The 27,910-nt window shown below is 43.1% G+C and overlaps 1 protein-coding gene and 1 long non-coding RNA gene across 16 annotated transcripts in view; both read right to left on the bottom strand.

Annotated features, from left to right (window-relative positions):
• Window positions 1-27,910, bottom strand: part of LOC126991911 (kinesin-like protein KIF3A) — a 70,273-nt gene that overhangs the window by 30,291 nt on the left and 12,072 nt on the right. For all 12 annotated transcript variants that reach the window (XM_050850692.1, XM_050850636.1, XM_050850920.1 and 9 more), the window contains 2 exons: window positions 23,636-23,746; window positions 9,950-10,028 (listed from right to left, as the gene is read on the bottom strand). In XM_050850692.1, coding sequence (XP_050706649.1) covers window positions 9,950-10,028; window positions 23,636-23,746 — 190 coding nt within the window. The remainder of the gene's footprint in view (window positions 1-9,949; window positions 10,029-23,635; window positions 23,747-27,910) is intronic.
• Window positions 23,785-26,123, bottom strand: LOC126992541 (uncharacterized). 4 transcript variants are annotated; one of them, XR_007746827.1, is made up of 5 exons: window positions 25,715-26,123; window positions 25,590-25,664; window positions 25,315-25,364; window positions 24,865-25,089; window positions 23,785-24,739 (listed from the first exon to the last, which is right to left on the bottom strand). It is a non-coding gene; the product is annotated as an uncharacterized LOC126992541 (long non-coding RNA). The 4 variants fall into 4 exon arrangements; XR_007746740.1 differs by having other exon boundaries at window positions 24,865-25,064; window positions 25,315-25,389; XR_007746666.1 differs by having other exon boundaries at window positions 23,785-24,714; window positions 25,315-25,389.

Below are 27,910 nucleotides of genomic sequence, written 5' to 3' on the forward strand. Positions count from 1 at the left end.
TATGTTGCCTGCATTTCCATGTTTTCAAGTTTCCTCCTCTTCCTCTTCCACCTCCTCCTTCTCTTCAAGCTTTCCATCTCCCTCTTTTTCCCAGATTCTCCACCTCTAGCTCTTCCTCTTCCAGCTTCTCCTTCTTCTCCTTTTCCTCCTCCTCCTCTTCCTTCTCCTCCTCCTCCTCCTCCTCCTCCTCCTCCTCCTCCTCCTCCACCTCCTCCTCCGCCTCCTCTTTTTTCCTCCTCCTCCTCCACCATCTCCCGCCCCGCCGCATAATGGCTCCCAATTACTACAATTAACAATTTTATATAACTCCAATGTTTACAACACAATACTAGGAGCGGCGTGGGCTGCCGCAGCGAGGGAGGAGGAGGAGGAGGAGGAGGTAAATAATGGTGAAGATGTTTAAGAAAATAAGACAATTTACAAGAAACTGTCGCAAATATGAAAAAAATTGCAATAGAAAATAAAAACATACATTTAAGAGCTAGAGTCGCGCGTGTGTGTGTGTGTGTGTGTGTGTGTGTGTGTGTGTGTGTGTGTGTGTGTGTGTGTTTAGCGTGAAGCAGACAGTGTTTCCGTGGTGACCTTGAATAAAAGAGGATTAGAAGGAGGAGGAGGAGGAGGAGGAGGAGGAGGAGGAGGAAGATAAAGGTAAGACATGACAACAAGTAAGGGAAGGTAAATGGAGAGGCAAACGAAAGGAAAATATTGAAGCCATCTGACAAGGGGAAGAAGAATATGGAGTGAGGGAGAGAGGGTGAGGGAGAGGGGGGAGGAAAAGGGTGATGGGGGGTGAGGGAATGGGGTGATGGCAGTGAAAGAGAGAAGAGGGTGAAAGGTGGAGAAAATGAAGGGGAGAGGGAGGAATGACGACGGAGGAATGATGAGGGAGAGGAATGAGGGAAGGTGAGGGATTGAGGTTGAGGGGGTGAGGGTATGGAGTGAAGGGGGTGGAGAAGCTGGAAAGGGAGGGGTGATGGGGGGAGGGAGCAGGGGGGAGGAGGGGGGAGGGAGCACTGTATGGTATATGTGGGTCGCTCGATGATATATACAAAGGTGAACGTGTGTATGTGTGTGTGTGCGTGTGTGTGTGTGTGTGTGTGTGTGTGTGTGTGTGTGTGTGTGTGTGTGTGTGTTTGGTGCTCTTCGAAAGCTACTTATTTTTATTCCATTTTTATCATCACTTCATCACTGTCATCATCATCACCATCAATCATGCATTTCCTCTAACCGATAAATAGCAAAATTCTTACTCACCACCACCACCACTCATCTCCCCCACCACCACCACTACCCCACCCCCTTCACCACCACCGCCACCACCACCACCACCGCCGCCACATCGACCCCTCACCACCACCACCACCACCATCTTTACATTCCAGAGGCTCCTCCATCTTCATTATCCTGTTGCAATCATAATCACCGCCGTCACTGTATAACTGGATCACCCTGACACAATTCATTACACCCTCCACGGCGCCAGACACCATAACCACCAGCACTGGCACCACCATCACCCCTGTACCACCAGACACCACCACCTCAACCACCACCACAAACACCATCACTCGCACCACCAACACCATCACATTACTACTACTACTACTACTACCATCACCAATATTATTCTTACGGTAAAGGACGCAATTCAAGGACAAAAAAAAGGAATTAAAAAAAGCAGCTACTATTATTACCATTATCTCTACCTTCCTATCTACTACTACTACTACTACTACTACTACTACTACTACTACTACTACAAAGAAAACACTGAGCAAAACAAACGTATCTATGGAGAACGTCAGAGTGGAAAAACAAACACACAGAGCCGTGACATATTAGCAATGGGACCTATACAAAAAACGGGAGTAAGAAATAGATGAAGGGCACACTCCCCCCCTCCTCCTCCATCCCCGTCCCATCCCTCTCCCCCTACCCTCAACACCCTTATGACGTCACATGTAAACAAACAGAACGAATGATGACTATGTATTGATTAACTGTTATCATCCCCCTTCACTTCACCTCTTCAGCCCTTCTCTCTCCCTCCCTCCCCACCGTCCCTTTCGCACCTTGTTCCTACCTACCTTTCCTCCCCCTCTTGTCCCCTCCCCCTTCCCCCTTACACACTCCTGATGAACCCCCTTTCCTCTAACACACACATGTACCTTGTTATTTATGCCCCTTCCTCCTCTCTCCTCCGTCTTCCACTCTCTTTTCCATCTTTCACACGCATATTCCTCCTTCTTTAATATGTCTTCCCTTTCTACTACTTCTGTTATTCTCTCTTCACTTTTATCATCATTCTTCTACTCTCCAATTCTCTATATTTGTCCTCTATTCCTTCTCTTTTACTACTTCTTTTTTCGTGTCCTTGTTCTTATTCTTTGCTCCTCGTGTTCTTGTTCTTCTTGTTCTTGTTTTTTCATATTATTATTATTATTATCATTATTATTATTGTCACTTTTATTGTCCAGTTCCCGACGCTTCAATCTAAGTAACTATGACGGCTCGGATAACGCGCTTTTGGTCACATTAAATTTTCATCTATGTCACGTCATCGCTACGGTTGGACGGGTCAAGGCTGTCTGGCTTTCGAGAAGGAGGAGGAGGAGGAGGCGGAAGAGGAGGAGGAGGAGGAGGAGGAGGAGGAAGAAGAGGAGGAGGAGGAGGAGGAGGAGGAGGAGGAGGAGGAGGTGGAAGTAAGTCTGAGGTTGGGTCACACTGACATTCAGAATTTCACGGAACACTCGCCTACGTACGTGTCTGAGGGAGTGGAGGGGAGGAGTGTGGGGTGAGGAGAGGGGAGAGGGGAGTATAAGAGGGAAGGAGTAGGGGTGAAGGAAGCGGAGTGGGGGCAAAGTTAGAGGGGAGGAGTAAAGGGGGTGAGGAAAAGGAAGTGAAGGAATAAACAGGAGAGGGAGAGGAAGGGTAGGTGGAGGGAAGTGAAGGAAGGGAAGGAGGAGGAGGAAGAGGAAGTGGAGTAAAAGGGGAGAGGCAAAGGTGAGGGAAGTGGATCTGGAGGAGTTAGAGAGGATGAGTAAAAGTGGGTGAGGAAAAAAATGTAGTGAGGGAATAAACAGGAGATAAGGCGAAGGTGGGTGAGGGAAGGAGTGAAAGGCAGGTGTTGGGGTGTGGAGGAAAGGGAGGGGGAGCAGTAAGAGGGGAGAAGAAGTAGAGGAGTGAGGGGTAGGTGTAGGGAGTGAAAGAAGGGGAGGGGAGAAGTAGAGGAGTGAGGGGTAGGTGTAAGGGAGTGAAGGAAGGGGAAGGGGAGAAGTAGAGGAGTGAGGGGCAGGTGTAAGGGACTGGAAAAAGGGGAGGGTAGCAGTAAGAGGGGAGAAGAAGTAGAGGAGTGGAAGGTAGGTGTAAGGGACTGAAAGAAGGGGAGGGGGAGCAGTAAGAGGGGAGAAGAAGTGGAGGAGTGAGGGGTGGATGTAAGGGAGTGAAAGAAAGGAAGGGGGAACAGTAAAAGAAGAGAGGAAGCAGAGGAGTGGAGGAAGGGGAGAGAAGGAGTAGCAACAAAGGGGAATATAGGGGGGAGTGAATGAATAAATAACCGAGGAGTTGGAGGGTGAAGGGAGAGGTAAGGAAGGTAAAAGGAGGGGAGAGAGAGAGACGGGGAGGAGGGGGCGAAAAAATGTTAATTAACGCTAGTGGGTGGTGGTTGATTGAGCTGAAAAAGAAAGGAGAGTAAACAACGCACCTTGCCTTAAGTGACCCTTCAAGAGGCTATGGAACACTCTATGCGCACCCTACATAGTCACCCTTTTCCTCACGTAACCTTCACCCTCTTCAGTTAATCACCCTTGTTGCCTCACTCACCCTTATCACAATAGACGTCTTTCATTCTTTAACCTCCTGTAATTCATCTCTACGCACTCTACATATCACCCTTTTATTCACGTAACCTTCACCCTCCTCAGTTAATCACCCTTGTTGCCTCACTCACCCTTAGCACAATAGACGTCTTTCATTCTTTAACCTCCTCCTGTAATTCATCTCTACGCACTCTACATATCACCCTTTTATTCACGTAACTTTCACCCTCTTCAGCCAATCACCCTTGTTGCCTCACTGTCACCCTTAGCACAATAGACGTCTTTCATTCTTTAACCTCCTGTAATTCACTTTTAGGCACTCTACATATATCACCCTTTTCCTTACGTAACCTTCACCCTCTTCGGTCAATCACCCTTGTTGCCTCACTGTCACCCTTAGCACAATAGACGTCTTTCATTCTTTAACCTCCTGTAATTCATCTCTACGCACTCTACATAGTCACCCTTTTATTCACGTAACCTTCACCCTCTTCGGTCAATCACCCTTGTTGCCTCACTGTCACCCTTAGCACAATAGACGTCTTTCATTCTTTAACCTCCTGTAATTCATCTCTACGCACTCTACATATCACCCTTTTATTTACGTAACCTTCACCCTCTTCAGCCAATCACCCTTGTTGCCTCACTGTCACCCTTAGAACAACAGACGTCTTTCATTCTTTAACCTCCTGTAATTCATCTCTACGCACTCTACATATCACCCTTTTATTTACGTAACCTTCACCCTCTTCGGTCAATCACCCTTGTTGCGCCACTCTCGTTCTCATATTTGCTTTTCTCGTCCTTAGCACGGTAAACATCTATCATTCTTTAACCTTCTGTAATTCCCCCTCTACGCACTCTACATAGTCACCTTTTGTTCACGTAACCGTCACCCTCTTCGGCCAATCACTCTTATCGCCTCACTCTCGCCCTCGTATTCGCCTTTCTCACCCTAGCACATTTCATTTCCTTTACTCATTATCCTTTTACCTTCACCCGAGTGCTATTCTCTTTCTTTCACTCTTACACAGTTCTCTTCCTTCACTCTTTACCCTCCTCTTAATTCACCCTAACGCAGCTCTCATTCTTCTTTACCTTCCTCTTAACTTCACTCTAGTACAGCCTTTTCTTCATCCCTCTTGCCCTCCCTCACCACCTTCCCCTCATCCTTGTTCCACGAAACTCATCTTCCTACTTCATCATCAAAACCTACTCCTTATTTCATCCTTACACAGCCTCACCCTCTATTATATCAAAGTCCCTCCCTCATCCTTCCCTTACCCTATCACAGGCTTCACTTCTCACTCTAAAACTCCCTTCACTCTAACGCGACTCTTACCATTGTTTCTTTGCACTGACAACCCCCAACTCTCACCCTAACAAGGCTCTCACAACTCCCTTTAACCTAACATTATAATTTCCTCTCGATTTCTGCACTTTCCTTCACCCTAATACACTCCTTACCTCACACTTTCTCCACTCTGTAACAGTTCTTTCCATCACCCTTACAAATCCCTTAATTCCCTCTTATCACACACTCTTTTCACCCTGACGCACCTTTAACTCACCCCCTCACCCTATCACTTTCGTATTTCCTTCATCCCAACGCAGCTCCTTCTTTCACCCTGATACTCCCTTTTTCCTCACCCTTCCTTCGCCCTGACATAGCTCCTCCTCATACTTCCATCACCCTGACCTCTCCCTCACTCCCCGGCACCTCCGCGCCACCCACGGCAACACAATATGGGTCAAGGTGATGACGGCGGTGTGTTTCTGCGTGTTTTGCGGCACGGCAGCAATATATAGCATGCTTCACTACCATCACAGATACCACCACCACCACCCGCCTCAGTCACTCTATATACCGCTCCCACCACCATCATCTGCAATACCCCGATCGAACGACTCAATCATAAAGCGGTGCACGCAATATTACAAGATCCCTGGGCACGTCGTTTCTTTAAGTTAGGTTATGACACGTTATCTGGCTACTTGGCTACTCAATCATAAAACAGCGCATACGATATTATTACAATGCATACAATATTATATCTCTGGGCACGTTGTTTCTTTAGGTTAGGTTATGACACGTTCTCTGGCTACCTGGCTACTTCATCATAAAACTGCATACAATATTATTACAATGTATACAATATTATATCCCTGGGCACGTCTTTTCTTTAGGTTAGGTTATGATACGTACTCAGGCTATCTTTTTTTTCTTTCTTAGACAACAGAGGATGGAAATTGCAATCAAACTTACTATCTTCACCAAGACGCTATAACTGATTGATAACTATTACTGAACGAGGAGCTAATGACGAAACTTTATCATCAATACAATTACAACTTTACTCACCATACATCAACTCCTTGGGTACCATTTCCCCTTTTCTTTTTTCCCTTATCCTTGTCACCACGACCACCAAACCACCACCACTACCACCATCACCATTAACAACACCGCTTTACTTTAATACACTTTTCTCCCCCACTACCACTACCCTCGCCCCCTCTGCCCCCTTGACCCTTATGATCTCCCTCCTCCTCCACCACCTCCACCACAAACACAAACACCAACATCAAGAGGAAAGTGATGGAAAGAGGGAGGAAGAGTAGACGACAGTTACGAGGAACGATTAGACACGAAGGGAGGAGGAGGAGGAAGGGTTGGGGTCGAAGGGAGGAGAAGGGTTGGGGTCGAGGGGAGAGGAAGGGTTGGGGTCGAAGGGAGGGGAAGGGGAAGGGGAAGCGAAGGATGTTAATAGACCGAAGAGGGGAAAATTTCTTAGGAAGGGGCAGTTAGTTAGGCAAGAGGAGGTCGGTTGGTTAAGGAAGAGGAGGAGGAAGAGGAAGAAAAGGAAATAGAGAGTCGGAGGAGGCGTTAATGAATCGAGGAGTGAGGAAAACGAAGATTAACGGAGAAGAGAAGGAGCAGAAGGAAGAGGAGTAAAAGAAGGAATAGGAGTGTAGGAAGATGAAATAAATTGAGAAACTAAAAAATAAGGTAGGGGTAAATTAAAGAGAAGGCGTAGGAAGAAGAAAAAGGAGAGTAGAAGGGGCAGAAGGAAGAGGAGGAAAAGAAAAAATACGAATGAGGGAAGATGACAAAAAATGAGAGACTGAAAAATGAGGCAGGAATAAGTTAAGGAAAAGGTGTAAAAAGAAGAAAAAGGAGAGTAGAAAGATAAAAATAAGGAGCTAAAGAGTAAGACAAAAGAGTTAAGGAGAAGGAGGAGGAAAAGGAGAAAGAAAAGAGAGTAGAAAGATAAAAATAAGGAGCTAAAGAGTAAGACAAAAGAGTTAAGGAGGAGGAGGAAAAGGAGAAAGAAAAGAGAGTAGGAAGATGAAATAAGGAGCTAAGGAGTAAGAGAAAAGAGTTAAGGAGGAGGAGGAGGAGGAAAAGGAGGAGAAAGGATATTAAGAAGATGAAATAAGAAGCCAAGAAGTAAGGCACAAAAAGAGTAAAGGAGGAGGAGGACGAAAAGTAGAAAAATTAGAGTAGGATGATAAAAATAAGGAGGCAAAGAATAAAGCAAAAGAAAATTAAGTAGGAGGAGGAAGAAAAGGAGAAAAAGAAGACGAGGAAGAAGAAACAAGGACCGAGGAGTAGAGAAAAAGAGAATTAAGGGAGAAAAAGAAGAAGAGAAACGAAATAGAAAGATAAAATAAGGAAACAAAAAGTAAAGTAAAAGGGAGTGGAGAAGAAAAAAAAAAAATAGGTAGAAAGTTGAAATAAGGAACCAAAGCAGTATGAAAAGAGAGGGGAAGAGTGTGAGGTGATGGATGGGAACGCCGAAGACTACCCAAGGGAGAGAGAGGGAAGAAGAATGAGTGAAGCAAACAGGAGGGAGGTAGATTGAAGCGGAGGAAGAAAGGGCAAGCAGGAGGGAGGGGGAAGAGGAGTCACACGATCCAGCCCTTCAAGCCTCGACGTAAAACTGGGTCAGACATAATACGTTAACGGCGTCGTGTGAGTTAAAATGTCGAGGAGAGAAATGGAAGGGGAGGGCGGAGGACGAGGGAGGGAATGCGACCATGGAGCTTCCTGCCTGCATGAATGAGACGGAGAAGAGGAGGAAGGAGAAAGGGAAGGAAGGAAGGGACGCAAGGGAGACGTAAAGAGGAGAAGGAAAGGGAGGAAAGGAGTCTGTTCATATGCCGAGGAAGAGAATGAAAGAAGGAGAGAGAGGGAGAAGTGTGGAAGAGGAACGAAGGAAGGAGTAAAAGGGAGACGGAAAGAAGAGGAAAGGAAGGAATGGGATCTCTTCATATGTCGAGGAAAGGAATGAGAGAAGGAGAGAGGGAGAAGAAAGTGGAAGAGGAACGAGGGAATGAGCGAAAGGAAGATGGAAAGAAGAGGAAGAAAATAAGGAATCCTATTTGTTCATGAGTAGAGAAAAGAAATGAGAGGAGAAGGAAAGAGATGGAGAAGAGAAGGAAGTGGAAAAGAAACGAAGGAAGGGACAAAAGGTCATCACAAAGGAAAGGGGGAGGAAAGGAGAAGAATATGAGGGCAGGGGAGAAGGAAAGCAGAAGAGAAGGGAAGAATAAATGAAAGAATGCACGAAATGGAAACGGGAAGGAGAAAGAAAGGTAGGAACGGAATATGGATAAACGATGAGGAGAGGAATAAGAGGAAAGGCACAGGATAGCAGAGAAGGAAGGAGAGGGAGAAAGAAAGGAAGGGGAAAAGGAGCTAAGGAAGGGAGAGAGAAACGACGACGAACGTGAGACGGAAAGAAGAAGGGAGGGACGGAAAGGAAGACCGGATGGAAGGAAGGAAGAGACGACGCTGACGAAGGAAGGGACGATAGACAGACCGAAAGGAGAGGGGTAAAGGGAGGGAAGGAAAGGATGGCCGGATGGAAGGAAGGACGAGGAAGAAAGGAAGAGAAGAGACTGGCGAAGAAGGGGACGAAAGGATAGGGAGAGAAGGATGACCAGATGGAAGGAAGGAAGGACAAGGAAAAAAGGAAGAGGTGACAAGGCTGGCAAAGGAAGGGACGAAAGGAGAGGGAGAGAGGGAGAGAAGGCAAGGATGACCGGGTGGAAGGAAGGACAAGGAAGGAAGGGAGAGGAGACGAGACTGACTCACGCGACGCGAAACATTTACAAACAGCACGAAAACGTTTGTAGTTGACTTAGAACTGACTTCGGGGACACTGCAGAGATGTTTACGCGGCTGTTATTTTTAAACGACTGCAGTAAAAAGGGATAGTTTACATAAAGACTTCTATTTGTGATGTCAAACGCCTGATATAAAACCGTTTACGAGTGAATTGAAATGTAGAAATATATACTAATGGATTTAAACGCATGCAAACAAAACAAAAAAGTCAACTAATGAACTTAAAACATTATTAGACGACAGTGTGTGTGTGTGTGTGTGTGTGTGTGTGTGTGTGTGTGCGCGCGCCAAGGCCCTCCGGTCATCACACCTCCCCCGCCAACACAAGGTCAGACGTCAGTAGGTAGCCTCAATTGGGTCACTGGGTCACGGCGAGGGGCTGGGTCACCATCACTAAGTCCCCCTTCAATCAACACGCCCCGCCCCCATCACTCACTTGTCCCTCCCCTCCTCTGACCCCTTCACCGCCTTCTCCCTCTCCTGGTCCCTCCACCCCTTCCATATCTCCCTCACGTTCGTTGCTGTTATCCTTGCTTTCCATCGCGTGTCTTATTTCAGTCAGTCAGCCAGTCAGTCGCTCGATCAATCAGTTAGTGGCCTAGAATGAATGTGCGTGTGTGAGGGGAGGGAGGGGGGGGTCAGTACGTAAAAAAAAGATAAGGGTGCAATGAGAAAAAGGAAGATAAGGAAGACCATGGCAGAGGAAGTGGAGGCTGAAAGAGATAATGGATCGTTAAAGAAATGAAGGGAAGTTATGAGTAATGAGGAAGATGACGAGCTACTTACTCATAGAGGTAAATAACGACAGGGAAAGGATTACATGAGGAGAGAAATGGGTGAATATATGTAGGGAGAAATAATGAAGATTAGGGGAGCAACTTACCCATGAACTTAAGGAGAGAGAGGGGAAGGCATAGGTGATGGTGGGAGGGATGGGTGAAGAGAAGAAAAAAATAGATGAGGGAGGAAAGGGGAGTTGATGAGGGTAGGTACTCACCCACGCCTGTCCTTCGCCGGGGAACTGCATACTCATCTCGTCGCATCTGTGCTTCTCCTTCTCATTCAGCGGACGACACCTGGAACACAACACAACACGACACACTTAGCGAAACACAAACACTCCTGTAGCGAAACACAACCAACACAACACACTCGGCATTATGCAAACACTCCTATAGGAACACAATCAACTTTCTCAGCGGACGGCCTGGAACACAACACAACACGACACACTTAGCGAACACACTCACTGTGGCGCGAAAAACCAAATAATACAACACACTCAGTGCATGCAAACACTCCTATAGGAACACAAACAACTTACTCAGCAGACGGGACCTGCAATATACAACACAACATAGCATTACATAAACACTCCTGTAGCAACACAAAAAAAAAAAAACAGCGGAGGGCACAGCACGACGACAACAACAACAACAATAACAATAACAATAGCAATAACAACAACAACAAAAAATGACAATATACCACAAAAAAAAAAAATGAAAACACTACACACTTTGCATTACACAAATTCTCCTGTAGCAACAACACCATAAGCAACTCAACACAAACAATCTCTCATCGCAACAACGTAACACACACTCACTCAGCGGAAGGCACCTGCAGCACAACACATCACACTCAGCGTTACACAAACACTCCAGGATCAATGACACTACAACTCACCCAACACAAACAAACACACTCACTTAGCGCAGCACAAATACTCCCGAATCAGCAACATATCTCACCCAACACATCATATCAAACTCAGCAGAACACAAGCTATTCTATGGCAACAACACCAAAACACACTCAATAGTCAAACACTCATTCAACACACTTCAGTAACATACCCCCCACGACACGACCTTGCATGCAACTCAGCGACACTGCTAACACACACACACACACACACACACACACACACACACACACACATAACCCCTTTCTTTCAAGCACACCGAAGTGGATGATTAAAGAATGCCGAGAAAAAAATATATACCTGAACATGCCAGCCCATTCATCGCCATGTCCAGTAGTGACAATAAACAGACATGAAGAAACACTACATTTGCACTTACTCATGGAAAGACTCATCATACTTTGCACGCACTTCAACGGGTTATAAAAGAGAGTCCCCCCCCAAAAAAAAAAAAAAGGACACAGCCGGTTTTTTTTTATATACGTATTTACTATGATATATGAGAGTGGCCAAGGACGATAGGAAATAATGAAGAAAATAAAGAAAAGAAATATACCAACAACACGCAACTACATAATTATAAGAGTAGTTAGAGATGCCAAGACACACGCACAACAACAACAAAAAAAAGAAGAAAAATAAGCAACAGAATAACACATAACGAACGAAACTAAAATAAAAGAAATAGAAAAAAATAAAAGAAAATTTGCTGCGTATGACTTTCACGCGTTTCTCGGTAAACAAAAATAAATAAACTCCCCCAAAATGATCAGTGAGAATATTATATTATCACGATGAGATTTACTTCTAATTAGCCTTTTACCTGTCCCTCACAATCGATTCTGGCCAGGTGGAGGACGCGGCGTGGTGGTAAAGAGGGTGAGAAGGAGACAGATGAGGAGAGGAGAAGGGAGGGTGAAGTAGAAGGTAAGAGAAACAGACATGAAAAGGAGATAAATAATGAGAAAGAAGGAAGAAGTAGAGGGCAAGAAGAGCAGAGATGAAGAGAAAAAAAGATGGATGATAATGAGAACAAGGAAGGGAATATTAAAAGCCAGGATGAGCAGAAAAAGAGAAAAGTAGATAGAAAATAATGAGAAGAAGGAAGGGAGAAGTAGAAGGGAGGGAGAGCAAACATGAAGAAGAAAGGAGATAGATAATAATGAGAAGAAGAGAGGGAGAAGTAGATGGTAGGGAGAGCATACATGGAGAGAAAAGGAAATTAATAATAATGAGAATAAGAAAGGGAGAAGTAGAGGGCAGGGAGAACAAACATGAAGACGAAAGGAGATCGATAATAATGAGAAGAAGAAGGGAGGGAGAAGTAGATGGTAGGGAGAGCATACATGGAGAGAAAAGGAAATTAATAATAATGAGAATAAGAAAGGGAGAAGTAGAGGGCAGGGAGAACAAACATGAAGACGAAAGGAGATCGATAATAATGAGAAGAAGAAGGGAGGGAGAAGTAGAGGGCAGGGAGAGCAAACATGAAGAAGAAAGGAAATGAATAATAATGAGAAAAAAAGGGAGAAGTAGAGGGCAGGGGGAGCAAACATGAATAGAGAAGAAAAGTGGATGAAAAGGGAGAAAAATGGAAGAAAAGGGAGAAAATGGAAGAAAGGGAGAAAAATGGATGAAAAGGGAGACAATGGAAGAAAGGGAGACAAATGAATGAAAAGGGAGAAAAAGGGATGAATAGGATGAAAAATGGAAGAAAAAGGAGAAAATGGATGAAAAGGGAGAAAATGGAAGAAAAGGGAGAAAATGGATGAAAAGGGAGGAAATGAATGAAAAGGGAGAAAATGGAAGAAAAGGGAGAAAATGGAAGAAAGGGAGAAAATGGATGAAAAGGGAGAAAATGGATGAAAAGGGAGAAAATGGATGAAAAGGGAGAAAATGGATGAAAAGGGAAAAAATGGAAGAAAAGGGAGGAAATGGAAAAGGGAGAAAAATGGATGAAAAGGGAGAAAAATGGATGAAATGAGTAGCAGGAGGAGAGGGGTGAGGGAGGATAATAAATGAGGATACATGAGGGAGAAAGGGAGAAAAATGGAGGAGTAAAAAAAAAGAGTAGGAAGATAAAAGGGGTCTGCGTATTGATGGGGTAGAAGGGGGCGAGGAGGGGGGGGGGTTAGGATTAAGTGGAGCAAAGGTGGAAGTCAGAAAGGGAGTGTGGAGGGAGAGCAGGGAGGGGAAAGGGGGGATGGAGATGGGGAAGGGAGGGGAAGGGGGGAGGGATGTAGGACGTTCACCTCTGCTATTGGGGTGTTTGGAAGGGGGAGGGGGAGCGGGGAGAAACGGGGATTTTGGCACATCAGATAAATTGGTGATTAGTCAGTCAGTCAGTCTCTCTCTCTCTCTCTCTCTCTCTCTCTCTCTCTCTCTCTCTCTCTCACACACACACACACACACACACACACACACACACACACACACACACACACACGTGCCCCCCTCCTCCATGTCTGCTCCCCCCCACACACACACACACACACATGTGCTCCCCCTCCTCCATGTCCCCCCCCCTACACACACACACACACACACACACACACACACACACACACACACACACACACACACACACGCACACGAGGTCCTGGCAGAGGAGAACAGTCAATACTTGGTAAATAAAGAATAACATCCGAGGAAGGACACGGCCGCTGCGACGTAACAAGGAGGAGCCGCGGCCGGTTCGCTCCAGTCACTTGCGGGAGCGGCAGAAAAAGGAGAAAAAAATAGAACGAGATACTTGATGACGGTGGTGGTGGTGGTGGTGATGGCGACGTTATTTTTTTTTTACAGTAAAGGAGGTAGTTCAAGGGCAAAAAAATAAAATGTGTATATACGAAAGAGCTCGCTGTGATGATGGTGGCAGTGATGGTGATGTTGGTGGAGATGATGCAAATAAAAATGATAATGACGTTGATGATAGTGATGACGAGGAAGGCGGATGAAAAGTAAGTAATCAGCACCTAAACATATTATTATTATTATTATTATTATTATTATTATTATTATTATTATTATTATTATTATTATTATTATTATTATTATTATTATTATTATTATTATTATTATCATTATTGCTATCATCATCATTATCCTCCAACTTCTCCTCCTCCTCACTTTCTTCAATATCATTAGCATTAACGTTATTTATTATTATTATTATTATTATTATTATTATTATTATTATTATTATTATTATTATTATTATTATTATTATTATTATTACCATTATTATATTTTACACTTATGCGGCGTAGATAAGGAGAGGTGGGCGTGACAGGTAAGACGCCACTTGCTGCCTAATTACAGGTGATCTTAACAGCTCGCTTCCTCCCTCCCTTATTACCCTAACGAGGCAGGCAGGCAGCGAAGGAGGGAGGGAGGCTAAAGATAGTGGAGGGGAGAATACGTAGAGGAAGCGAAAGGCAAGAGAAGGAAAACAAAAATGGATGTGAGAGGAATGAGGAAGGAGAAACGTGTGATATAATAGGAAGTCAGGAAATAAAGTAAACTGAATAGGACATGAGAGGGAAATTATAGAAAGAAAGGACGGAAGAGGAAACAAGGGAAAAGAAAAGGAAAAAAAATAAAGGAAGTTAGAAGAATGAGGAATGAAGGAAGCAAAGACATGAAGGAAAAGATAGAATGCATAAAAATATATAAATAGCGAGACAAATAGAAAATAAAGAAAGCAGAAGAGGCAACTTATAAGAAATGTGAGAGGAATGAGGAAAGAGAAACGTGTCAAGAAAATATACACTCAGGAAAACAAAAAAGAAAACTGAATAAGACACTAGAGGGAAATAATATATAGAAAGGACAGAGAAGTGAATAAGGGAAGAAATACGGTGGAAATTCTAGGGAGTAAGAAGAACGAGGAATGAAGAAAGAAAAAATAAGAAAAAAAAAGATAAGGAGAATGTAAATATATGAATAAAACATCAAAAGAAGACAACGGAAGCAGAAGATAGGGAGGGCATACATCAACTTTCAGAGTAAACATGTTGATAATAGTACTGAAGATAATTATGCTGAAGACGATGATAATGTTGATAAAAAGGAGGTAAAAGAAAAAGAAGGAAATGGAAGGTGAGGTGGTACAGAGAAGATAAGTTGATAATGCCGTGTGAAAAGATAAGGAGCGAAAGATAAGGAGTAATTGGGAGAAAAAAAAATAGGACAAGAATAAATAAGAAAAAACATAAAAACACTTCTACTACTACTACTACTACTACTACTACTACTACTACAACCACCACCACCCATGGATAAGCAGGACAAATTCTGCTTCTTTTACGTGATTAATGACACTCTTCTAAAGGCTCACCTGTGATTTATTTACCAGGTGAACGAACCAGATGAGGCGACCAGGACGAGGACCAAAAGGAAGAGGAGGAGGAGGAGGAGGAGGAGGAGGAGGACAATGATGGTGACGATGAGAAGCGGAAGTAAATTAAGGTGAGGATGATGGTAAAGGATAAGAAAGTGCGGTAATGGATGGTGGTGGTGGTGATGGTGGTGGTTGGTGGTGGTGGTAGTGGTGACGATGATCATGAAAATTCGTATGGTGATGGTGGTGATAACGTGGTGATAATGATGACGATAGTGATGATGCCTCTGGGCTGACAATTTAATAACACACACAAAAAAACAAGCACACATCTCTCTCTGCGTCACGTGCCGCTTCCAATAAATAAATGAATCGAATAAATAATTTTCAACATTCACTTTCACTAGTCGATACAATTATGACGTCATCTGCAAAACACGAAACCCTTTACGTTGATTGGCCGAACCGTTATGACGTCATCTGCAAAACACGAAACCCTTTACGTTGATTGGCCGAACCGCTATGACGTCATCTGCAACTGTACGATGATTGGTTGAGGTCTTAGAAGAGGCATACACACGATTGCTATGATTGGCTCTAAGCTCCCGTGACGTCAGCCCCGGCGAATGATGTGATTGGCTGGGCTGCTTCGGTGACGTTGTGAGCAAAACATCCATCAGGTGAGTGATTCGTTACGTCTTCGTGGTGTCATGGCGTGTCTTATATATGTTTCTATTCTTTTTTTATTTCTTTTTCGTTTTTACTCCTTTTTCTTTTTCTCCTTCTCTTTTTTTTTCTTTTTCATCAAACCAATCATCATTATTATTACTACTGTTATTCTTACTCTTATTCTTTTCTATTTCTTTTTTCTTTTCTACTCCTTTCTCTTTTTCTCTTCCTTCTTGTATATTTATTTCTTCTCCTCTTCTGTTTTTTTTTCTTTTTCATCGTCCTAATCTTCTTATTTTTATTATTACTGTTGTTGTTATTATTCTTATTCTTCCTATAATTATCCACATCATGATACTTCCTCCTCCTCCTCCTACTACTACTACTACTACTACTACTACTACCACCACTATTACTACTATTTTTGCAGAGAATCAGGAAGCAGTAAGTAATTTGAATAACTTTTCTTACATTCCACAGGGAGAAATCCGGAGAAATCAGGCAAGGCAAGGGGGGGGAGGGAGGAAGGGGGAAGGGGGAGGGGGAGAGGAAGTGAGGGGGAAGGGGGAGGGGAGGTGAGAGGAACGGCTACGCACAGGTTCAAGGTCAAGGTAGGAATAGCCAAGCATACCCCTCTGCCCCTCTCCCCTTCACATTCCTCTCCCCCTCACACCTTACCTCCTTCTTACATGGTCCCCCCTTCTCTCCCTCCCCACACTCACACGTTCACTCCCTCATGTTCCTCGTATACCTTCCCCCCTTCACTCTCTTCCGTTCCTCTTACTCTCCCTCCCTTTCACTCTCCACTTCCTCTAACCCTCCTCCCCCCTTTTAATTCTATCCTCTTTTTTTTTTCATTGTCCAGTTTTTTCCTTTCTCCTTCCTGTTCCTCTTCCTCTTCCCCTATCACTTCCCTACGATCCTCTTACCCTCCTCTTTAATGTTATCTATAGTTCCTCTTACCCTCCCCCCTCTGAATTCTATCCTCCCTTCATTTTCTCTCCATTTCTCTCTTTCTCCCTCATTTCTCTTTCTCTCCTATCTTTATTCTCTCCTTTTCCTCTTACTCTTCCCCCTTTACTCTTTTCCGTTCCTCTTACACCCCTTTTTCTCTTATTTTCCTTTCCGTTTTTCTCTTGCTCTCTCTCGTTCCTCTTACTCTCCCTCCTTCACTCTCCCTCATCTTCTTTATCTTTACTCTCTCTCGTTCCTCTTACCTTTCTCTTTTTTCACTCCACTTCCTCTTCCTCTCCCTTTAAATTCTCCTCCCTTATTTTCCTTCTCATTCAGCACTCTCTCCCGTTAATCTCCCTCACTTTTTCCTGTTATTTTTCATTCTTTTCTTCCCTTTTTACTCTCGTCTTTTAACTCTTTCCACTCTTTTTTTTCCTTTCTTTCTCTTTCTTCCATTCCACTTAATCTACCTCCTTTACTTTGCCCCTCTCCTTTTAATTCTTTCCTTTCTTTTTTTTTACCTTTATCCTCTTCTCTTTCCCTTCCCAAGTTGCCTACACTCTCACTTTCATACTCTCCACTTCCTCCTCCTACCCTCCCCTCGTAATATAACTCTCTCCTCCCTTCTGTTCCCTGCCATTTTTCTCTTTTATGTTTTCCTTCCCTTCCTCTCAGTCACACCTCTCTCTCTCCACTTCCTCTTACTCTAATAAGGAAGGAAGGAAGGAAGGAAGGAATAAAAGAAAGTAGGAGGGGAGGGAGAGAGGGAGGGAGGGAAAATAATTAAAAGGGAAGAAGAATGGGGGGGAGAGGAAGGATATTAAGGAAAATGGGAGACTAATTAAATGAATGGAGAAATTATAAAAGGAAGAAGGGGAAGGGAGGAAGGAGAAGAGAACGGAAGAAAGGAATGAAGAAAAAATATATAAAAAATTGAATAAAAATTTATGAAGGTAAAAATTATGAAAGGAAGGAAGTAAAAGAGAAAATAAAGAAAGAAGGAAAGGAAGGAAGAGGCAGGTTATTTAAATGGAAGGACGGAAGGAAGGAAGGAAAAAAATAAGGTAGAAGGAATAAATGGAGGCAGGAAATGAGGGAGGATAGAGAGGAAAAAAGAAAAGAAGTTAAGAAAGAAGGAAGAAAGAAAGGAAGACATCAAGAAAGAAAGAAAGAAAGAGAGGAAGAATGGAAAGAAGTCAAGAAAGAAAGAAAGAAAGAAAGAAAGAAAGAAAGAAAGAGAGGAAGAATGGAAAGAAGTCAAGAAAGAAAGAAAGAAAGAAAGAAAGAAAGAAAGAAAGAAAGAAAGAGAGGAAGAATGGAAAGAAGTCAAGAAAGAAAGAAAGAAAGAAAAAAGAAAGAAAGAATGGAAAGAAGTCAAGAAAGAAAGAAAGAAAGAAAGAAAGAAAGAGAGGAAGAATGGAAAGAAGTTAAGAAAGAAAGAAAGAAAGAAAGAAGGAAAGAAAGAAAGAGAGGAAGAATGGAAAGAAGTCAAGAAAGAAGGAAGAAAGAAAGAAAGAGAGGAAGAATGGAAGGAAGGAAGGATGGAAGGAAGGAAAAAAAGGAATTAAAAAAGGATCAAAGCAAGGAGAGGAGGAAGGAAGGAAGAAAGGAAGCAAGGAAGCAAGGAAGCAAGGAAGGAAGGAAAGAAGGAAGGAAGGAAGGAAGCAAAGAAGGAAGGAAGAGAGAGAGAGAGAGAGAGAGAGAGAGAGAGAGAGAGAGAGAGAGAGAGAGAGAGAGAGAGAGAGAGAGAGAGAGAGAGAGAGAGAGAGAGAGAGAGAGAGAGAGAGAGAGAGAGAGAGAGAGAGAGAGAGAGAGAGAATATAAGGAATAAGACGGAAAAGAAAATTAAGGAACAGAGGTTTTATTTACGAGAAGAAGAAGAAGAAGAAGAAGAAGAAGAAGAAGAAGAAGAAGAAGAAGAAGAAGGAGGCGAAGGAGGAGGAGGAAGAGGAGGAGGAGTGACGGAAAAAAAGTACAGAAAATGAAAGACATCAGAACAAGCAGAAGTAAACATAAATATGAGAAACTGACGCACACTTTAGAGGCAGTCAGGGAAGGAGAGAGAGAGAGAGAGAGAGAGAGAGAGAGAGAGAGAGAGAGAGAGAGAGAGAGAGAGAGAGAGAGAGAGAGAGAGAAGGAAGGGAGAAGAGGAGGGGGGAGGGGAGGAAGGGAGGGAATGAGTGAGGGTTCAAACTGCTCCAAACACACTCCCACGCTACACCTTTCCACGAAGCGTATTGATGCCACACCTGTACTGGCCAAGCGGGGGAGGGAGGGAATGAGGTAGTGTGTTGTTTACGTGAGTGAGGGAAGTGTAAGCAGTGAGGAATGGGAATGAGGAAGCAAGTGAGGGAGAGAAAATAAACGAGGCGAGACGACCTGGATTGTGCGAGCTTTATGAGATAAGATAGATAGACTGAGAGCCGAATAATTAGATAGACAGTTAGGTAGACAGATGTGTAGATAGATAAAGAGAAAGGGAGAGTAAGAGCGAAGTTTGAGATCGATAGACAGTTAGGTAGACAGATTTGTAGATAGATAAAGAGAAAGGGAGAGGAAGAGAGCGAAGTTTGAGATCGATAGATAGATGGAGGGCTAAATGGATAGACAGTTAGGTAGACAGATGTGTAGATAGATAAAGAGAAAGGGAGAGTAAGAGCGAAGTTTGAGATCGATAGATAGATGGAGGGCTAAATGGATAGATAGTTAGGCAGATAGATAGATGTACAGATAGATGGAGAGAAAGGGAGCGTAAGAGAAGGATTAACATTTTCCTTCTTCCAAACTGTACATTTCAAACCCACTCTCTCTTTGCGTCACTGATTAAAAGAAAAGAAAATGAGTAGAAAAACAAGGGAGGGAAAAGAATGTCTACACCAAGGCTATACACATTCGATAGTAGGAAGTATCATAAGGGAGAGAGTGAGGGAGGGTAGAAGGGAGGGAAGGAAGAAGGGAGGGAAGGAAGAAGGGAGGGAGAGGGAAGGAGGGAGACAGATGGGGAGAGGCGAGGGGAGGAAACACCTGCACATGTGACTCACTGCTGTTGCTGCTGCTGTTCTTGTTGTTGTTATGGAGCTAGTAACAAGAGCAGAGGCATTTTTATCATCGTCATCATCAGTAGTAGTAGGAGTAGTAGTAGTAGTAATAGTAGACTAGTAGTAGTAGTAGTATAGTCCGTTTCATTCCGTCTGTCCACTCGCGATCGTAGATGTGGCACCAGCGCATTGTTCGTTCGTGAGTGCGTGAAGATCAACTTTATATTTTCAGTGGTATATTTGAATGTTCGTGCATACAAAAAAAAAAAAAAAAAATCGGGTCTTTTTATATGAACCGCAAACGCGCCGATACAAGCACACGGAAGAACAATTTACATATCAAATAGAATAGTCTGATCATACTCGAACGATGTATAGCCTTTCAGATACCCATACTTCATCTCATTCAGGTACATCAAGTGACATCAGACTTTGCAAGTGTCTATACATAAGGAATTTTGATGTGTTGCATATAAACAGCATGGGAAGTCTAATATTCTAAATAGCTTAGCATCGCATTCAACAGTTATTATTTACTATTTCATTTTATTTCGATTAATAATCATTATTTATATGCAGTAAATTATTAAGATATCCTTTACATGCGTTTGCAGAGCCAGATGTATTTTGATATACCTGAAATGAGCTATCCATCATTGAATTTGAAAAACTATAGATCGTTCGAGCATGTTGTGCTAGTTATTTGGTACAAGCTTGTCTCTTCGTGTGGTTATATGTTAGATTATCGATGCAAATGACAGAGTTGTTTTTGTATACATAAATATTCAAATATATTATTGAAAAAGAAGCTTGAATCTCTATCATAACAATTGATTTTCACGTATTCACGAACTAGAAATGCGCAGGTGCCACATCTGTCAAAATTCCCGCTTTGTTGGTGGACAGACGGAATGAAACGGACTATAGTAGTAGTAGTAGTAGTAGTAGTAGTAGTAGTAGGCTGTCGTTGTAGCAGTGGTTGTTAATGTAGTTTCAGGAATTGGTGGCAATCCTGTTCCTCTAATTGCTGTGCTGCCGCTGCTGCTACAACTACTACTACTACTACTACTACTACTACTACTACTACTACTACTACTACTACTGCTACTACAATAATAATATTAATAAGAAAAAGAATAAGATTAAGAATAAGATGAAAAGGAAGAACAACAACAGCAACAACAACAAGAATGATAATAATATTTGTACCCTCCTATGCAACCGATCTTATATATCTTTCTTATTTTTCCTTTTTCTCCTCCTGGCCGATCCTCCTCCTCCCTAACCCTTCCCTCCTCCCTCCTATCTCTAGTCCCCTCCCATTCTGCCGTTGACTCCTCTCTTTTCCAATCCCTTTTCTTCTTCCTCTTCCATCTCCCTTAATTGACTACTTCCTCACGTGACCTATTCTTCCTGTCTTCCTAAATCCTTCCATCAATTCTCCTTAATCCGTCTGTCTGTCTGCCTATATTCTTTTTCTTCCTTTTCTTATTCTTCTCCATCGTCACCATCTTTTCTTGCTCTTGTTTTCCTCCTGTCCCTTCCTTTGCCGCTGCCTCCTCTGTTTACCTGTATTTTTTTCTTTCTTTTATTATTCTTATTTTCTTTTTCATCACCACTACTTTCACATCTTGTTCTTGTTCTTGTTTTCCTCCTACTCCTTCTTCTGCCTTTGCTTCCTTCGCCTGTCTGCATTTTTTCTTCATTTTTTTTCATCATCATCATATTTTCTTGTTTTCCCTCTCCTCTGCCTCTGCCTCCTCCTCCCCCTCTCCTTCTGTCTCCTCCGTTTGTCTGTATTTTCCTGGTTTTCTATTTTTTTTTCTTGTCATCGCCACCATCATATTTTCTTGTTTTCCTTCCCCCTCTCCCTACCTCTGCCTCCTCCTCCTCCTTCTACTCCTCCTTCTTCTCCTCCTCCTCCTCCTCCTGCTTCTCTTCGTCCCGTGTGCGTGGCTGACCGACATAACCATTTGAACGAGGCTATTCCAGTCCGCCGCAGCCACGTCGCAGGAAGGCCTACACACACACACACACACACACACACGAGCGCGCGGGAGTAATTACGCTACAAAGAACACATACCCTTACACCCCCTGCCATATTTATTTGACTATACCTCATCTACACCCTTTGGTTAGTGTAGTCTATGACCACTTCATACCCTGATTCACTACCTCTTCCCTCTTCTCGTAACCATTCCACTTTACGACTCACTTAACTCTCCTTTCTTACCCCAATATTCTCCCTAGCCTCAAATATTTCCTTTATCCACCATGAAGTATACTCTTTCTATTTCCCTAACTCTACCTAACCTTCTATCTTTCTCCCTAGCCTCAAATATTTTCTTTATCCACCATGCATTATACTCTTTCTATTTCCCTAACTCTACCAAACCTTCTACCCTTCCCCCAATATTTCCTTTATCCACCATGCAGTATACTCTTTCTATTTCCCTAACTCTACCTAACCTCTTACCCTCCTCCCTAGCCTCAAATCTTTCCTTTATCCACCATGCAGTATACTCTTTCTATTTCCCTAACTCTACCTAACCTCTTACCCTCCTCCCTAGCCTCAAATCTTTCCTTTATCCTCCCTGCAGTACTCTTTTTTTTTATTCCACTAACTCATCCCAACCGCAACCTGTATCCCTAATGGCGGGCCTAATCTCTTGTACCCTTTCATCTTCCACCATCTCTCCCTTTAACTGTCACACCCTTAATCTCCATCTTCCCTTCCAGCTCTCCCTTTTATTTTTTTCCAATACCACGAAACGAAAGGATAAAGAAAATATATATGAAATACCGACAACGCGCTGCACCTACAGAATAAGACAGAATATTTTTTTTACATATATGGAAAGAGCTCAAAGGCATTAAAATAAAACAGAAAAACAAAAGCCTCCCCAAGCGCTCTTCTAGAAAAAAAAAAAAAAAAGAGTACGGATTTAGTGGTGAAAAAAGAGGTCAATTTCGTTTGGAGAGGATTTTTGATACTCCCATTTCCTTGCCGATTAAGAGTTATGTTTATATCAGTGTGTTCCAGAGGTGTCTTGATACGGCCCTTTTGAAAGAATCTGATGCGTCGTAAGGAAGAGGAAATACAGCGCCATCCAACCCCGAGGTCACCCAAGGAAGGGGATCAGTGACTCCTCGGCCTGAATCGTGCCCCGCCTGGCCTACTAAACACACGTGACCTTGACGCAAAGAAAACATTCGTGTCACGTTGGGGGAAGGGCGGGGAACTTGTCACGTGAAAGGACGAGGAAGGAAGAGAAAATACTGAAAAAAATCCTTCTTCCGTGTAGGCCTAAAAATAAAATCGTATTCTTTATGGCATATTTATCTTTTGATGTGCTTAATTATTGTGTTATTTGTTTGTGTGTGTGTTCTCTGGGGTTGTTATGTTACAGTCGGAGGAAAATGTTGAAGGTATATTATGTTTGGGTCTTGTGTTCATATTTCTGTGATTATTATTATTGTTATCATTGTTGTTGTTGTTGCTGTTACTATTATCGTCATTGTTGTTGTTGTTGTTGTTGTTGTTGTTGTTGTTGTTACTATGATTCCTGATTTATTTGAGTTTACGTCCACCTTCACCCCGATTAAGTATGCATATTATTGATGCTCTCTCTCTCTCTCTCTCTCTCTCTCTCTCTCTCTCTCTCTCTCTCTCTCTCTCTCTCTCTCTCTCTCTCTCTCTCTCTCTCTCTCTCTTTCTCAAACACAAACACAAACACAAACACACACACACACACACACACACACACAAGGAGACATATAACAAATAAATATGTAAAAACACAGTACATTATGACCGATTCCATGCCGTCAAACACACACACACACACACACACACACACACACACACACACACACACACACACACACACACACACACACACACACAACCGAACACAAGCACAACATCTGTACACACACACAGGTCAGACTAACACCTCCGAACACTCACCTCACCACTACGTTGATGTTGTCGCAGTCGTCGGCCGTCTCGTCACACAGGGAGCCGCGAGAGCCCAGGGAGCGGGTCATGGTCTGGTCCAGCGACGAGGCGGACCCCAACCTGCCGAAGAGAAAGGAAGGAACAGTGTTAACGCCATACACTTTGAGGCTAACATTGTAACGGTGATGGTGGAAGGCTGGGATGTTGCAGCTTTCTTGGTTTGATTGTTTATTCCTCCTAAGTGTGTTTACCTGTGTTTACCAAGGAGTCTAGAGAGATACGGAGAGGTGATGCTGCCTGAAAAAGAGACCTAACCTAACCTAACCTAACCTTTCTTTCCCTGCCCTTTCTTCTTGTATTACGCATCTCTCTTTCGCAGCTTTCTTGGTTTGATTGTTTATTCCCTCTAAGTGTGTTTACCTGTGTTTACCAAGGAGTCAAGAGAGATACAGAGAGGTGATGCTGCCTGAAAAAGAGACCTGACCTAACCTAACCTAACCTAACCTTTCTTTCCCTGCCCTTTCTTCTTGTATTACGCATCTCTCTTTCGCAGCTTTCCTGGTTTGATTGTTTATACCTCCTAAGTGTGTTTACCTGTGTTTACCTGTATTGATTTTCAACTGCGTTTTATTTTAATTGTTTTTACTTTCGCTTGTGTTTCCATTTGTTTTTTGTTTTTGTTTTTTTCTTTCCTTTCGATTGTGTTTACGTCCTATCGCTTTTATTTTCAACTGTTTATATTTCGGTTGCGTTTCCATTTAATTATTTTTTTTCCGATGGTGTTTATGTCCTATTTCTTTTATCTTCCAACTATTTCTACTTTCGATTCTGCTTCCATTTAACTGCCTTTCCTTTCGGTTGGATAAACCCTTCCCTTCCCTTTATTTTTAACTATTTCTACTTTCCATTGATTTTAAGTCTTCCCATTTTTACTTTCCTCTGCTTTCACTTTTCAATGGCTTTACTTTCGACTGTGTTTATATCCAACCTCTACCAAATTCCACTGTTCCAACCTCTACCAAATTCCACTGTTCCAACCTCTACCAAATTCCACTGTTCCAACCTCTACCAAATTCCACTGTTCCAACCTCTACCAAATTCCACTGTTCCAACCTCTACCAAATTCCACTGTTCCAATCTCTACCAAATTCTACTGTTCCAACCTCTACCAAATTCCACTGCTCCAACCTCTACCAAATTCCACTGCTCCAACCTCTACCAAATTCCACTGCTCCAACCTCTACCAAATTCCACTGTTCCAACCTCTACCAAATTCCACTGTTCCAACCTCTACCAAATTCCACTGTTCCAACCTCTACCAAATTCCACTGTTCCAACCTCTACCAAATTCCACTGTTCCAACCTCTACCAAATTCCACTGTTCCAACCTCTACCAAATTCCACTGTTCCAACCTCTACCAAATTCCACTGTTCCAACCTCTACCAAATTCCACTGTTCCAACCTCTATCAAATTCCACTGTTCCAACCTCTACCAAATTCCACTGTTCCAACCTGTACCAAATTCCACTGTTCCAACCTGTACCAAATTCCACTGTTCCAACCCCTACCAAATTCCACTGTTCCAATCTCTACCAAATTCCACCGTTCCAACCTCTACCAAATTCCACTGTTCCAACCTCTACCAAATTCCACTGTTCCAACCTCAACCAAATTCCACTGTTCCAACCTCTACCAAATTCCACTGTTCCAACCTCTACCAAATTCCACTGTTCCAACCTCTACCAAATTCCACTGTTCCAACCTCTACCAAATTCCATTGTTCCAACCTCTACCAAATTCCACTGTTCCAACCTCTACCAAATTCCACTGTTCCAACCTCAACCAAATTCCACTGTTCCAACCTCAACCAAATTCCACTGTTCCAACCTCTACCAAATTCCACCGTTCCAACCTCTACCAAATTCCACTGTTCCAACCTCTACCAAATTCCACCGTTCCAACCTCTACCAAATTCCACTGTTCCAACCTCTACCAAATTCCACTGTTCCAACCTCTACCAAATTCCACTGTTCCAACCTCTACCAAATTCCACTGTTCCAAGCTCTACCAAATTCCACTGTTCCAACCTCTACCAAATTCCACTAGGTACCATTAATTTCGATTACTTTTACTTTCCACTGGGTTTCCATTTAACTGTCTTTACTCTCGACTGTGCTTATGTTCAATCTCTATTCAAATCCACTATTCTTAATTTCGATTCCGTTTACGTTATAAAATCCTTCAACGAACTTCCACAACATATCAGCTCCCCGTGCTTCGTCTTTCTTCCGGGGAGCGACGTGCGCCACAAGTTCCAATGTTGCCAGATTGTCGTACTCAACCTCTTATATTTACCAACTTTCGACCCAAAAACTGTTTCCTGGGTCCCAATAACTAGATTCTTTTATATTTATCGTTAAAATAGTTAATTCTTGATGTTTCTTGGCATTAGTTAGGCGTCAGAAACAGGTAAATACTATGCTCTAAGTACGATAATCTGGCACGTGCCCACAACACCGTATACTAAAGCAACATGAATTTTTAACACACGCACCAAAAATAGCACACACCAGGCACGATTTCCGCTCGCAACACTTACTATGATTCATGACTTTCCGGTATTTACTTACTTATTACACTTATTACACGATCTACTTACTTATTTCACTCTTTACTTACTTATTACAATATATTACCTACTTTCTACGATATTTATGAATTTATTACAATATCTTCATTATTTGTCTTTATGGGCCAACACAAAAGGGAACATTCATACCCAATTTTTCCACTTAACCTCCTTCCACTTAACCTCCTTCCACTTAACCTCCTTCCACTTAACCTCCTTCCATAAAAACAAGGAGCTGCATAAAATAGCGCATATCTATCGATCGATCTATTATCTATCTATCTCCCTATAAACATGTATATGGGCTATGTTGTTTTTTTCTCCGTTTTTGCCCTTGAGCCGTTTCCTTCACTGTAAAAAAATATATATGACAAAAAATAAAAGATAACATACTACAAATAAGTAAGAGAATGACTATAAAAGGATCTTATTTATCATTTGTTTACGGCACCGTTACATCATCAACAAACCCTAAAGCCCCTTAACACTCTTTTACAACCCACCCCAGCGCCACCATCAACACACCCTAATGATCCCTAACACACTCTTACAACCCACCCCAGCGCCACCATCAACACACCCTAATGCCCCCTAACACACTCTTACAACCCACCCCAGCGCCACCATCAACACACAACCCACCCCAGCGCCACCAGCAACACACCCTAATGCCCCCTAACACTCTCCTACAACCCACCTAAGCACCACCATCGGAACACACCTTCATGCCATCTCTTAGAACTCACCCCTGTACCACCATCAACACACCCTAATGCCCCCTAACACTCTCTTACAACCCACCCCAGCGCCACCAGCAACACACACCATCAACACACCCTAATGCCCCCTAACACACTCTTACAACCCACCCCAGCGCCACCATCAACACACCCTAATGCCCCCTAACACTCTCTTACAACCCACCCCAGCGCCACCATCAACACACCCTAATGCCCCCTAACACTCTCTTACAACCCACCCCAGCGCCACCATCAGAACACACCTTCATGCCATCTCTTAGAACTCACCCCTGTACCGCCATCAACACACTCTAATGCCATGTCTAACAGCCAACCTTAGTACCACCATCGAAACACACGACCCTAAAATATGCCCCAACAACAATCCGGACACCCTAAAAATAAACTGCTGCCGGAACTTCATTATGGATTAGCCGGATGGATGAATGCAGCACCAGTATGAGGCGGCTGATGGTCGGTGTGATAATCAATGATGCTGCCCTCGTAATTCTAAGTTATCGTTACCCGATGTGCTCTAAACGTCTATAAATCGTAACAGTTCTTCGGCTGTTCATCTCCGTCCCTGCTCGACCCAGTCACTAGTAAATGGGCCGGACCGTGATGACCTATTTATAGATAACAAGGAATGGAAACTGATGAATGATACAAATGTCTTCAAAACTATCTTACCAGCGCCCATTCAGCTTCGTCCTTACGTGTAAACCACTCACCACCGAACTATGATGACGTACTTATAGATGACAACAGAAATGGAGTCTGATGAACGCTATAAGGTAATTCAAGTCCTTCTCAACTCCGCCTATTCAGCTTCGTCCCTACATGTAAAACCCCTCACCACCACACTACAGCGCTTAACCATCAAGCGGGTCGTGGTCTACCGCTGCACCGAAATT

The sequence above is a fragment of the Eriocheir sinensis genome, chromosome 1, assembly GCF_024679095.1.
Source record: "Eriocheir sinensis breed Jianghai 21 chromosome 1, ASM2467909v1, whole genome shotgun sequence".
NCBI classification, from domain to species: domain Eukaryota; kingdom Metazoa; phylum Arthropoda; class Malacostraca; order Decapoda; family Varunidae; genus Eriocheir; species Eriocheir sinensis.